The sequence below is a fragment of the Plecotus auritus genome, assembly GCF_963455305.1.
Source record: "Plecotus auritus genome assembly, chromosome: 5".
Taxonomy (NCBI): Eukaryota; Metazoa; Chordata; class Mammalia; order Chiroptera; family Vespertilionidae; genus Plecotus; species Plecotus auritus.
In genome coordinates this window covers 42,519,522-42,533,701 of record NC_137776.1, presented here as the reverse complement: position 1 = coordinate 42,533,701, position 14,180 = coordinate 42,519,522, and the positions used below count along the sequence as shown (strand labels likewise).

Here is a 14,180-nt window from a genome sequence, read left to right as displayed (position 1 = left end):
ATTTAAGAGTGAGAGCGAGAGCGAGAGCGAGAGCGAGAGCGAGAGAGAGAGAGAGAGAGAGAGAGAGAGACCTTTGAGTAAAAGCTTCAAGATATTTTTTGTGGTTTGTTTTTTTTTAACCTTGGAATATTTTATAATAATTCCCTTCCTCCATGAGAAGCACTACAGTGGTGGGCACAATTATCTCCCCTACCCCCAAACAGACCAACGACAGCTTTATAAAGTCCTATGAGGAATTTTTTAAAAGTGACTTTTTACATGTCAAAGCATTGAATCTCTTAGTTTTGAGAACCAGATAATGGCCCTGATAAGACTATAATTTAAAAGCTCTTCTTTGCTGTCGTCAGTTTTGCAGCTCTTCATGAAATCTCCGTTTCTGTGATGTGCTCCAGCCCATTGAAGTAATGGGTCTCTTACTGAACTGCCCCATTTACCTAAAATGACCACCTTGATCGCACACTGACCTCGTTGGCGCTGTTAAAGAAACCATTCGCCTTTTTTAACCAGGTTTTCCTCTCCGCCATGAGCTGACCAAATTCCTCTTGGAGCCGATTCAGCTTCTGGTTGGACAGCTGTAGGTGTTCTTTCTCCACGTGGTCCTCGGACAGCAGAATCTCAAGTGCCTCGCTCTTCAGCTTCTCAACAGCAGCATGCCATTCCTACGAGAGATCACTGTCTTCAGTCCATTTCACACTCCCTACCCTTTACCATCCCCGGCAAGAGTCAGAGAGCATTTAGATGTGTTGAACATATCATAACTTTGTCATTATACTTTCAAATCAAGAAGGAGTAAATGCTACATTTCAGCTACGAGTATCAACGTGTAGATTTAAAAGAGAGAGAGAGAGAGATTGAGAGAGAGAGAGATAACACAGAAAAGAGGCTAAAAAGGGAGAGGAGGTGCTAGTAGAAGGGGGCAGGTCATTTGGGATGTGTGACTGATGGAGTGTCTGGTTGCTCTTAACACGGGTCACTCCCATCCCCGTTAATGTGACCGGAAAACACACCGAAATGGAGTCAACAGCAATTCTCAATTTCTAACTCATTTTGACCTTTTACTCATTTAAATATAAAAAAGTCTCCCACGGTTCAGTCTCACTGCCAATGTGGGCAAATATGTACAAGAAAGGAAGGGACATCTCATTTTTTATGGCTGTTGTTTTTGCATCTGCCTACACTTAAAACTGACATTAACAGCTGTTATTCTCCACAAAATTAATCGTTGTAATTGTGCAGTACCCCCTCCTTCCTGGCCTGTTTCACCTCTCAATGCTTCACTCTTAATGACATATACACATTTCAGAAAATGAAAAGAGGCAGCTTTTTAGGTTCTGTTGCATGAAGATAAAAACAGTAAGGAGAGAAGAAAGAAAACAGGAGTTGGTGTCAACCGAACACATTAACAGTCAATTTATTTGAAGGGAGATTCAAATTTCTTGCCAAGAACTGAAGCCAGATCCATTCTCATCTGTGAATTTTCTGCCTTCCATCTTAGCTGAGATCCAGTGCTAACATAGGTTGTTTGTAAAGCATCTGAAATTTAGCACCAAATTTCAAAATGGCAGTCTGACTCCATCCTGGCTTGTTCCCTAGTGCAAAATATTCTATTATTAAGTTACGTTTATTATATTATATTGGATAAAATAAGTATAATTTTACTGCAATTTACCACTACTAGTTCGATTCATTCATTTCACAAGACATACCAAATACTATGTACCTGGCACTAGTCTAGAAGAGATGTCTTGGGGAATATAAATAAAGTATAAAACATAGCTCTTTCCTTTAACAATAAATACATAAATTGCTATTTTATCTAATTTTTATATATACTTACATTGCTAAATATATATATATATATATATATATATATATATATATATATATATATCTGTAATATATATATGTTGGTCCTACAAACATATACACAGAGACAATCTGGTAATAATTAAATGACAATTAGTGGGTCTTAAAAGTAGAAAGAGTACATATGATTTTATGGACTCCAAAGAACCTATTCCAGTATTTGTGCAAGAGAATGATATTTTGATCAATGGATACAAAAGTAAGGACAGTAGAACCCAGCCAGTGTGGCTCAGTGGTTGAGCATGGACCCATGCACCAAGAGGTTACCAGTTTGATTCCCAGTTAAGGCACATGCCCCGGTTGTGGGCTTGATCCCCGATAGGGGGTATGCTGGAGGCAGCCAATCAATGTTTCTCTTTCATCATTGATGTTTCTATCTCTTCCCCTCCCTTCCTCTTTCTGAAATCAATAAAAAAATAAATTTAAAAAATTTTTTAAAAAGAATTAATTGACATAAAAAAAGAGTAAGGACAGTAGATTAAGGGATTGGCATTTTTTTAGTATTTGTTATAAACCTGTGCCTTGTATGTATAAACCTCACAAACTTCAGTTAGATGTTATTATTTTTCCAGTATTTACATAGGCTCAGAGGAGTATGTTGCTCAAGGTTACATATACAACAAGAAGCAGAATCAGGACTAGTCCACAGGTGTGTATATAGTGCTATATTCCAGGGAAGTGAGGATAGAGAAACTCCAAAATCTCCCAGGTTCTTAGTGAGTACAAAAGCAATACTCTTAGGCATGAAGAGAGGCTGTGTGAGTTCTCAAGATCCTTAGTTAAAGTTATTTTGTCCCCACTGAAGGACAGCTAGTATGTGCCATGACGTTCTTTCATAAAGAACTTTGCAAATATCCCGCCAACTTAAAATCATTACCTTAACTTTTCTGAGAAAGAGCAAATATTTCCCAAGCAGTTAGCACACTCCTGGCACACATAATAGGCCCAATTAAATGTTAGTTAGTCCCACTTTTCTTCTCATCAGTGTTATCAAGGTTCATGAGTACCCTGACATTTGTTCTTTACTTATGGGTATTCTTGTTTCCAGTTATAAAATAACAACAGTGGGAAGAGTCTCCAAATGGTATTAATCAGTAGTAATCAAAATAAACAAAACAAAGCAGGTTTCTTTACTGCAGTACTTCTCAGAATCTTTAACATGTTCATGTACACTGAGACTCCTGGAGGGAAACGTGGTATGAAATACTTTGAACACATTTTTTTGACCAACAAACCATTTATTTGCTAATCATCTCGGGGGGCCAGTGCTGCAGTGGGAACAGTATTGGGAAACACATTGTTCTTGTGGCGAAGAGCAGCTGGATCACCTACCGGATCACCTCTTTCACAAGTCTTTCCGTTTCCTTTGTTTTGTCCCTATTCCTCCAACTCCTCAATCAGTCCATTTCCTGGCTTTTGTGTCCATTCTCTCCTTTTCTGTCAGTTCAGACTTGTGGGCATTAATCCCCAATGAACTCAGGTGAAGAGGTGCTTAATGTGTGATAACAGAATAAAGCAGGTAATTCTTTTTAAAAAGTTCCACATTGACCAGAACCTTCTGTGCTCATTAGAGGACTACCACATAAGAAATACAGAAACACTGGGGGAGGCTGGGAAAGCTAGGGGGAAGGCGAATGGAGACAAAATTAGGATGCGGAGAAATACGCTCAGCCTGGACAACACTAAGCTCTAGGGTGTTGGCTTAACTGTCTGCCAAACAGTAAGGGTTGATTTTCCTTTCTAAATGCCAGCACTGTGCCACATGATTTACATGCATTATCTCATGTAATCTTCACCACACCCTTACAAGGTAGGATCTAGCATTATCTTCATTTTACTGATGGGGTAACTGAGGCGGAACTTGCCCAAGGTCTCAATGACAGTAAGTGACAGAGTCACAACTCAAACTCAGGAGATTTGACCCTAGAATCTGCTCTCTCAACCAGTATCCTGCCTTAGCTCTTTATAGAGGTTACATACAGTGTGTTTTTTTAAACCACAGAAAGATTAAACATATTAGCTTAAAATTATAGAGGTGAAACTTCCAGAAGGTTTGGATAAGGCCATGAAAATGATCCAAGTCGTATATGGCCCTGGGATTTTCCGATTTGAAATCAGAAACCTCTTTGCTTCTAAATAAATGCAATGCTATTATAGATATAATTGAGAATTAACAGCTCAAATTCAAGCTTCATTTTGCTTAGCAACTGTACCAAAATAATAAAACTCTTTGCTATGCATCAGAAGAGACTATCTGTTCTCTAACAGTGTCATAAACCTGCCTGTAGCATACATTTTGCAAACAATATTAGAGAGACTTTTGGAGGAGAGCCACATCTGAAACCCCACTGTAACCTGGTGCTTCACGTTGTGCTATAAAAAGTGGGCTGTGACCTTCCAGGGACACAGTAAAGGACCATTTTGTGCTCCTTCTCTTTTCTTATTCACCATCCCCAGTCTTCTTAATTCCATTTCCACATGAACTCTGTGGGTATTAAATGAAGCTGGGTCTATTCTATATTTCTCTTCAATCTTCTAAGAAAAATTGGTTCTGTTTTCTTTGGGCAATCGATAGGCAGTTTCTGATGCATTTCTATACCATTTTGATGATGTATTTCTCCAGTCGTTTTTCTTAGGGGACACTTTTTTAAGATAAAACTTTCCAGAGTCATCTTAATTATCAGACTATTTTAAAACTGTCATTGTCATTGTTGTCGAGGCCGGAGGAACCCACTGGTGATAATCTTGGTCCGTTTTCTCTAAGCCTTGGCTGCCTGCCTGCTAAGTGTTCAACCTCTGACCGAGTTTCAGTCACTTTGCAATAAAAATATTTCCAGTACCTGTCCCCACCAAACACCTGCCATTTCCTTGGCTTTTCAGTGGGCCGGGGATGCATGCGTTTCTCTGGCCCAACAAAGCCGTGTGGCACAGTGTGCTCCTGGCCCGGGTGTGTCCACAGGTCATGCCGTTATTTTCCTTTCTCACTCACAGTAGTAACCCTTTTAAACTGTACATTTCAGTATTCTATTTGCTGAGAAAATTGAGCTTCTCTTGGAACTCTTGATTGAAAGGGCACTTTTAAGAGGATTAGTGCTGATAGACGAGAAGGTGAAAATAATTTCTTCTTTCCCTTGTTTTTTTTTTTTTAACAGTCCCAGGTTAGCTCTTCAAATGAAGTTATGGATTTACGGATTGGCATAAAAGTATCCAGAAAGTAGATTTTAAAAGGTAAAAAATATTAGCTATACCATTAGGAAAGACACAGTAGAATCACAGCATGTTTTTGAGCTTTTTGGGTTGTTTTTTTTTTTTCACTTGAGAACTTATCTGTACATGGGGAGATTTAATTAATGGTTCAACCCCATGCGGTGAATTATTTGCAGTATACAGTTGACTTTAGAATGTAACTTTTAAGTGGGAGAAAATGGACAAGGAGCAATAGAGAACATATTTGTAAACTACTAAGAAAATTTCAGTGGTGAAGAATACCAGCCAAAATCACATCTGGCAGAAGCACGTGTCAAGCTCACTGGCAGTTCCTGTTAGCAGGGCTCTGCCCTAGACCTTCGCATTAGGTACGGCCCAGTTCTTGTTTGCTCTCTAAGTATACAGTCCCATGTGGCTCAGCCCCCAGGAGAATCAGCTCCCTGACACAAAATCCTAGACTTTTACATGACTGCCTTAACAGATGGTACAAACAAATTAACCTGGCAATTTTCATCAGAGAACATTTGAAAGTGTGTTTTGAGCAGGGATTCTTTTAGAAGAACTGTGGATGCTTTTGGAGATTGGCAGCGAACCCTGGAAAAGCTGAAACTGATTGTGTTGAGTGGGATCACAAACTGGGCCACAGTTTCCTCTTATGCTCCCTTTCCCCGGGCATTTCTACTTTGACTCACACAAATCAAGGGCCATAAAAGAGAGATGGGCCTCATCCCGCCAGCCACTTGACCTTTGCCCTCACTGTGCTACATTTAGCAGAGGCTCAGATTGCAACAAGGAAGAACTGTAATACTGAGCATCACCTAGAGATGAAAGCAGTGTGGTGTTTCACCTCCTGGCCATAGGCAGGAAGCATAGCTACCCCTGAGGGTAGAGCTTTCCGGTAAGGGCAGAGAACTGCAGCTAGAAGTGCACTTTCCATCGCAAACTTCCTAAGTGGGCTCCCGCGGGGCACTTTGCTTTTCTGAGCCTTACCTCCCTGCAGTGCATGGCAGCCACCACCACTTTCCCGGGCTTCTGCTCCTAGTGAATCATCTGTAAATTCAATGTTGAATTGGCTATACTTCAAATTCCTGGATTTTAGGCCCGACCAAAATTTTAGTTTTTAGCTGTATTTTCCATAAATTAACCCTGTCAAGGATTGGGACTGACAGTGTATAACAGAAATGACGGATATCACCAAAGTAATTTTTGAGTAATAGTTGCTATTTTCTTTTTTTTTTTTTTTTCTCAGTCCATTCAACTATTCCTAAAGCCGCAATGTGGGGGCAGAAAAAGCTTGGAAGTTTGTTGTTTCCCTTATTCTATTCCATGCTTTGCCACTTTGGCTACACAAAGCAGGGTGCTTGTTGCTAATACTGAAGCAAATGGATGTGTGGCAGAACAAATTTTAAAATCCTAACAAATTGCACTCATGAGCAAGTCTTCGAAATGATTGGAGCAGCAATACATTTACTTTTTCCTTTCGCAAATAGTTCAACATAGTTTTTAGATAAAAATGTAATTACATGGGAGAAAGTTTCTCAAGAATTTGTGCTTTCCAAGAATCATTCATTTTTCTTTATCATCTGGTCCTTGTTTTTATTAAATTTCTTGTTTCTCTTCATCACATTTTCTCCAAGGTGATTAAGTAAGAAGCAGAGCCATATTGGGTGGGTTTGCATTTCCATTTTTAATCAAAATTAATAAAAGACTAGCTGACCAAATTATTTTTATCTAACAGAATTTATCTACAATCAGATGGTGCCACTGGCTGACTACATGGTCCCAGTTTATACTGATGTTCTCAAAGGACTTACTGCTGTTGGAGATATCTTCAGGAGCCCAACATGTAATTCAGTTGTGGAGAAATTAATAGGTATTAATGTTCACTTCTTGTGAATATTTCCCTAAATTAAATAGACTAAGTTGAGAAGGGAGGTGGAATCCACATATGTTTTACCCACATGAACATCAGATACAGACTAGAACAACACCTCTGAAATCTGGCTATTGGTATCTCCCTAGGAAATTTTAAAAACACATTATTTCCACGCTCACCCCACAACCCACTGATTCACAATTATTATTGGTACGGTGGAAGAGTGTGTATTTTTTAAAATATGAAGCATTTTATTTGAAATTAGAAAAAAACAATAATACCTATAATCAGTCAAATTTTGAAACCACTGTACTAGAATATTCTAAAATATTTAATGAATAAGTAGCGATAGACCTAGAATAGTTTCTGGGTGATTATACCAATAAGTGGAGGGGCTATATTATATAATAATAGTCTTAACCTTCAATTTTTAACTAATTTGACTCTGTGAAAATTACATTATTGTATTAATGACTCCCAAATCTAAAATTTAATTTCAGTTTTACAAATCAGTTCATTTGTTTAAAAAGTATTGTGTTGTGTTAAGCTGTGGCAAATAAACATTTTTACCCTTATATTCCTTAAGTGATTGATACATCATAAGTTTAAAATAGCCCTGGTGTGTCTATGGCATACCACCCTGAATGCACCCGATATCGTCTAAAACAGCCTTGGTGCAATGTCGGAGATCTTAGCCTTAATTCACAAAGAAACAGAAGAATTTCTACTTTGTACTTTCTTCACATTATTGTGTCAAAGAAACTGATGATTTTAAAAGGAAGCAGAAAGGTGTTGTTTTTTTTAAAGGCAGGAAGGTTCAAAACTGGTTAGATTTTGCTTTCCCAAACTTTTCTATATACCTATATGCCTATCATTAACTTTCTCTGCAAACATTTCATAACCACATTTATAATATTTGTGCTCTATACCTTTATTATAGGAAAAATCCTACTTCTAATGGTTTGAAAGAAATTGTCTTCTAACAAGATCCAGTCAAGGCTAGAATTTCTTCAACTCATCTCCCTTTGTATAGGCTCTGGTTTTTACCTAACCACTATGTACATGCACAGGACTCTTACTCCACGCTCAACGATCTGTGAACCAGCTGCAAATGACGATAGGATGGGCACTCTATAACTCTCCTACACTGAATGTGACACAATCTAAAAAGCATTATTTAAATTATTGAAGTAATACAAAGGAGACAATTGTAAGTTCAAATAGAAAACAAAACAAATATTGACTGGAAAGATAAATCAGTCCTGAGATGGGGAATCTTATAAGTCCTCTTATTGAATTTTAAGTATGGGCAGGAGTTTCAACTGGTGAGTCTAGAGTAGGGCTGGGGAGAAGGCAAGGTGGGACTAGAGATGAAAAAGAAATTTTTTTATTATAGGCCTTATGCACTTTTAATTTTTTAAAACCATGAAAATATATGGTCAAAAGGTAAATTAAATATATTGAGAAAGAAAGAAATGTAATTCACCAAATAAAATAGAAGAGAAAAACCATATGACCATTTCAATAGATGCAGAAAAAGTCATTAATAGAATTCAGTGTCTATTCATGGTTTCTTTTAATGCAAAATGAGAGGGGAAAAAAATAGTCAAAAAACAAAAAAAATATAAAAAAAACTAGATAAACATCATATTTAATGATGAAGTATTTGACACATTCTATTCAAAGTCAGCAACAAGACAGAGTGGTCACTATCACCACTGCTAGTCTTCATTTTACTGTATTTAAAGTAAATAAATGTATTATGAATAGCAACAATGAAACATCATTGCCATTATTTGTAGATGTGTGATTTTCTACATATACAAACCAAGAGAATCTAGAAAAATAATTTAAGTCAATAATAGAATTCACCAAAGTTGCTATATATGGGATCAATATAAGAAAATCTATAACATTCCTATATAGCAGCAATTTTCAACCTTTTTCAACTCATGGCCCACATAAACTAATTACTAAAATTCCGATCTGAAAAAAAATAGGTATAATTTTAATGATTTGCAAATAATAATAGTAATACCTACCTACCTCTTTTGCTCCAAAGTGACTTTTTTTTTTTTTTTTTTTAAGATTAAACACTCTTTATTTGGTGCTTTTGCGTGCACAGCATTACAAGGCTTTGGGGTGGGCTCACCTTCTCCCCAGCCTCCTTTCTGAAACCACTCCCTCTAGGCCCCAGCATAGTTGCGAGCCCTCTGTATCCAAGCCCCAGGGCCAGCTGTGTGGCCTGCAAGCCCCGCTTGCCCATCTGACAGAAGAAAACGAGGTTCGCATCTCCCAGCTTCAGCTTCTCCAAGGAGTACAGAGCCTGGGATGTTGAGTGCCACCGGGATGGTTCCCGCGCCGCCTCCTCCCAAGACCTCACATGGATGAGCCAGGCCTGGCTCTGGGCCAGGAGCGAGCAAGCTCTGGGAGCCGGACGGTGGGCCCTGCGGCCATAGCACACGCCCAGGCAGCCAGGCCCCAAAGTGACTTTTAAAACAGCCAGTTGTCGATACTTGTACATAAGGACTTCTGGTACCAGGAATCAACCAATCAGATGCAACCTTATGATGAGACGTTACCAATAAGATGTAACTCTGTTATATTACCTATATATTTATGGTTCAAAACAGGGCATTCACACTGGGTTATTGTGTTGGCTATTGTCATTTTTTAATTTGACAATCTAAGGGAAAAGAAGTTAGTGCCCTCGACTAAATAGCCATATATTGCATGTTTTAAAATTTCTTGCTGCCCACAGGTTGAAAATTGCTGCTATGGAGCAACAATAGCCGATCACACTTCCTAAAAAAGATCCATTTATAAGAGCAACAAAAACTATGAGATAGTAATTTGTTCGTTTAACAACAACTATTTATTGGGCAGGCCTACTCTATGCCAAACGTTCTTCTAAACAGGTCAATTAGTATGGTAGTGGGGTGAGGGGGAACTCCAATGTTAGTGATGGCGGTGGTGTATTTTATCATGTATTTCATTCTGTTTATCACCAATCGACAACAAATAGGCACATCATCTGGTTTGTTAGAAGGTGATAAAGCTGTCAAATAGAGACAAGAAGAAAAGGTTCGGGACTTGTGGGTTCCATGAAGGGCAGGAGTCCATGTGCAGTATTGAATGTGGTCTGGGTAGGCCTCCATGAGTATGAGATTTGAGCCAAGATGAGGAGGAAGTGAGGGGATGAGCCACTGGGCTCTCTGGAGAAAGTGCTTTCTCGGCAGAGGACACAGCTAGAGTGAAAGCCCTCAGATGAGAGTTTCCTTGCCTGGTTGGAGGAAGGGCCAGGACACCAGCTCTGGGGAGCCCAGCGAGGCAGGAGGAAGTAGGAGGAGCCGCAGTGGGAGAACCTCGGTGGGGGCAGCAGGAGGGCCATGTCAGCAGGGGCTTGTAAACACTGAAGTGTTTTATTCTGAGAGAAGTGGGAAGCTGCTGGAGTGACACGATGGTATTTAACTTTAAAATAAATAAATAAAATAAAGCCACTGGCTGTCATTTGAGAACACAGTGTGGGAGAGGGGTGCAGAGATGCAAGCACCATGATTCATGAAGGGGCTGTAGCAATTGGCCAGGCATGGCTGGAGGTGGCTCATCCCCCAGGGTAGTAGTGAGATCATGAGAAGCAACAGGATTCCAGGCTTATTTAGAAGATACAGCCAGGTGATTTCCTGTAAAAGGAAGGGGAGCCAAGACTCTTTGACCGGAGTAACTGGAAAGACTGAGTTGCCCTTAACTGAGTTGAGAAAAACTAGGAGGAAGAGATTTTGAGTGGGAAGATGAGGGATTCAGTTCATGACATCCTGTCTACACTGTGTCTGGGAAAACTGTGCTTAAGTTCCTGAAGTCAATACTCACCACCTGCATTCACACACGCACACACACACACACACACACACACGCACACGCACACACACACACATTCCATTAGCGAATGCTCCCATGGATTCCTCCCAAATACTCCCTAAGCCTCTTTAATGAGAACAGCCTATTCAAAAGGACTGTGAAGAAAAGAGGCTTCAAGTTGCCTACAAGGAAAATAAGATCACAAATCTAAAATAATTAGAACAAACAAAAGACCCAGTTGTTTTCAGATACATTTTAAAACATGCAGACGTGTGTGTAACAATAACAACCAGTGGTTCCTCTTATTCCTGGAACAGAATGCAAAAGCCAGCTACCTTGTAGGGTGAGGTGATGCTGCCCCAGGATCCCAGGTAGCAGGAATACCTCAAGGAAATGGGTTGCAGCCCTTAACATGTTTAACACAATCAGTTTTCCAAAGTACTGCATAGTCATAGATAAGAAGTGACAGTACTTTTCAGGATGGGCGGGCTTGGGTAGAAATACATCCATACCAGTTGTATCACGTTAACATAATTTCCCTTTACTGTTTCTTGTGACAATTCACTTCATTAGTCACCATGATTAATGATGTTCCCCCCCATATAACCCACCCCCTGGAAGCCATCAGGGAGCCAGGTCTTTGAGCATTAACTAACCTGTGACTGCAGGCAGATGTGGACCACTTCCTAAAAATAAACCCTTAATTTTTTTGCTGCACACTCCTGTTTGTCTTATTGGGTCTTGATGCTTACAAGCAAATAGACCCCTTGAGTCTGGTAATAGTTGGCAGACATTCACACATCAGTGTGAATCAGATTGTTTTCCTCCAAACACTTGAGAACTGTAACACTGCATCCATCTTTCATGAAGTTTTGCCCATCATTTCTCTGTTGCCTCAGAACCAGGAGTCTTCCCATAGAATTTCATTGAGTCTGTAGTCTTGAAGATGGTCACGCAGTAGAGAGTGACTCATGACTTCCCAGCCAATCTGCAAGTCACTTATAAACAACAGCAATTTAGAAGTCCAGCAAGGGCTGACACAGCGTAACATTTTGCTGCCAGCTTCTATTTAGTAGAGTCATCCATTGACCCAACAAACACTAGCTGCATTTATTTCCATTTTCCCAGAACCCTCTACTGGGTGCTGCAGGAAATCCAGAAATGAATATTTCATGGCCCCTGTTTTTGAGAAGTTCACAGCTGTGGGGAAATCAGGCATGTAGAGAAATCTGACATGTGAATGACTGAAATGCCAGGAAGGATGAGAGAGAAATCTGACATGTGAATGACTGAAATGCCAGGAAGGATGGGGAATATTCTTTAATTGAGCAATAAGCAATGCTCCACGAGAAAAGGAGAGAAAGGTAAGTGCTAAGAGGATCAAAAAGCTTCCTAGAGAAGGAATCTGTACTGATGCTGACACTCAAGGCTGTCAACTAAGATCTGCACAGGTTTGCCCTCAAGTCTAAAATGGAGACCTGGAGCTTTAGATGGACCCTCTCTGCCCAATGTACTGACCTCTGCTGAAAATAAGACAACAGGCCCCCAAATAGAGTCATTTATGCTAAGCCTCATGTCACCAAATCAAGACTAATCACAATTTCAACCTCTCCTAGAAAGGGAATCTTAACAGGAAGCACTTGGTCAACACTAGTGAGGCAATCTGCCCAAGAGACCCCTCCACCCCTAAAACAGTGACCATGCCATGAGTACCTGCTTTTGCTAGTGTAACTTCCTTGTCCCCACTCCCTTCTGCTTATGTAAGTCTTTCATTTTGTATAGATCATCAGAGCTCCTTTCTATCTGTTAAGGGAAGGTTCCTGATTCATGAATTGTTGAATAAAGCCTATAAGGTGTTTAATATATACTTAGTTGAATTTTGTTTGTTTTTTAACACTCAAAATATTATCCAAGCATCCTGATTGTGGGTGCTTTGTCTTGCTTCTTGGCCAATTTCTGTTGGGCCCAATCTCGAATTATATACCAAACTCTGTTTACAATTTCTGTTTCTGCTTAACTTTGCTGACTCACTTCCTGATACTTTGCCCCTGGTTCCACTTTGCTAGCACACTCTATTCCATTTGAGTCTCCTCCTTTTAGGTAACCAAATTGTGACTTCAGACTATTCTTGGTCTTTTGGCTTTTATCTTTTCATGTCAATTCTAACACTATAATTTATGATCAACGTTGAACAAGAAGAAAAAGAAAATAAGAGAAATTCAATGCTGAGGGGTCAGACTAAACAGAGACTCAGAGGTAAGAAAGTATGCGGTAAGCATGGGAATAATAAGCATCCAAGCTTGGAATCAGAGAGACTTACAGGTTGGGGAGCAGGCAAAGGGCAGATCAAGGTGGGATTTAAATGCCACGAGAATAGGTGAGGAGTGTATTTTTATTTTAGCTAACCCATGAAAGGCCTGTCAATCATAACATCTCAAGCTCAGAGTTTGGATTTGGGGTTAGGGAAGAGGAGAAATGGCCTCTGATCAGACTGAAGATCCAGCCAGGATATGAAGGTCCAAAAAGGCTGAAATTCTATTAGACAAAAAGTAAAGGAAGGAATGTTTGACTTAAACAAAGAGATAAAGCCTACCCACCCTAGCTGGCCTGCTCACAGCTATAAGGGGTGGTTTTGTGCTTGTGTGAGCCCGGAAGGCAATGACTTTCTTCATGGTTCCAGTGAGATTTAGTGAAACCACAAAATTAGGGAGCAATCAAGCCAGCTCTAAGAGCCTTATTTATTAGAGTAAGTCTGGGTGACTCAGTGGTAGGCAATGCACCCATGATCCTATGCTCTTTAAAACCACTTCTCTTCTTGTTTATAATAAACTTTGCTCTTCTGTTAACAAAGGTGGATATCCTAGCCGAGCAAAAAGCCGAGGTTTGGGAAAACTCTTGATTGGAATATCTTTCTCTTGTGAGGATATTCTCCTTTCCATTCTCACCATTAAATCCTAACAGTGTGGGGGGGCGGAAAATGCCATCAGAGTTTGTAGTGGAGATGCTTGAGAGAAAAATGGCTTAGTCTCAGCTTGCCCAAAGGCAACTTTGATGACATCATAAAGAATTAATTGCAGAGCATCAGCCTGCGGACTTAAGGGTCCCAGGTTTGATTCCAGTCAAAGGCACGAAACCTTGTTGCAGGCTCCTCCCCGACCTCGTGCTGGAGGCAGCCAATCAATGTGTTTCTCTCACACTAATATTTCTCTCTGTCTTTTCCTCTCTCTTCCACTCTCTAAAATTCAATGCAAAAATATCCTCAGGGGAGGATTAAAAAAAATAAATAATTAATTAATTTAAAAAGAATTAATTGCAAAATGGAAAGACCAGAGGCCAGAAGCCAGTTAGGCATGTGGCAGGATAATTTACTGTG

General features: G+C 39.8%; 1 protein-coding gene and 1 pseudogene across 3 annotated transcripts in view; both read right to left on the bottom strand.

Annotated features, from left to right (window-relative positions):
* CCDC141 (coiled-coil domain containing 141) overlaps positions 1-14,180 on the bottom strand; it is a 182,894-nt gene that overhangs the window by 87,683 nt on the left and 81,031 nt on the right. For both annotated transcript variants that reach the window (XM_080669118.1, XM_080669119.1), the window contains exon 7: positions 465-659. In XM_080669118.1, the coding sequence (XP_080525244.1) occupies positions 465-659 (195 nt within the window). The remainder of the gene's footprint in view (positions 1-464; positions 660-14,180) is intronic.
* Positions 5,888-9,406, bottom strand: LOC308249518 (thiosulfate:glutathione sulfurtransferase-like; annotated as a pseudogene). Its single transcript has 2 exons — positions 9,102-9,406; positions 5,888-6,123 (listed from the first exon to the last, which is right to left on the bottom strand). The product of its transcript is annotated as a thiosulfate:glutathione sulfurtransferase-like (transcript).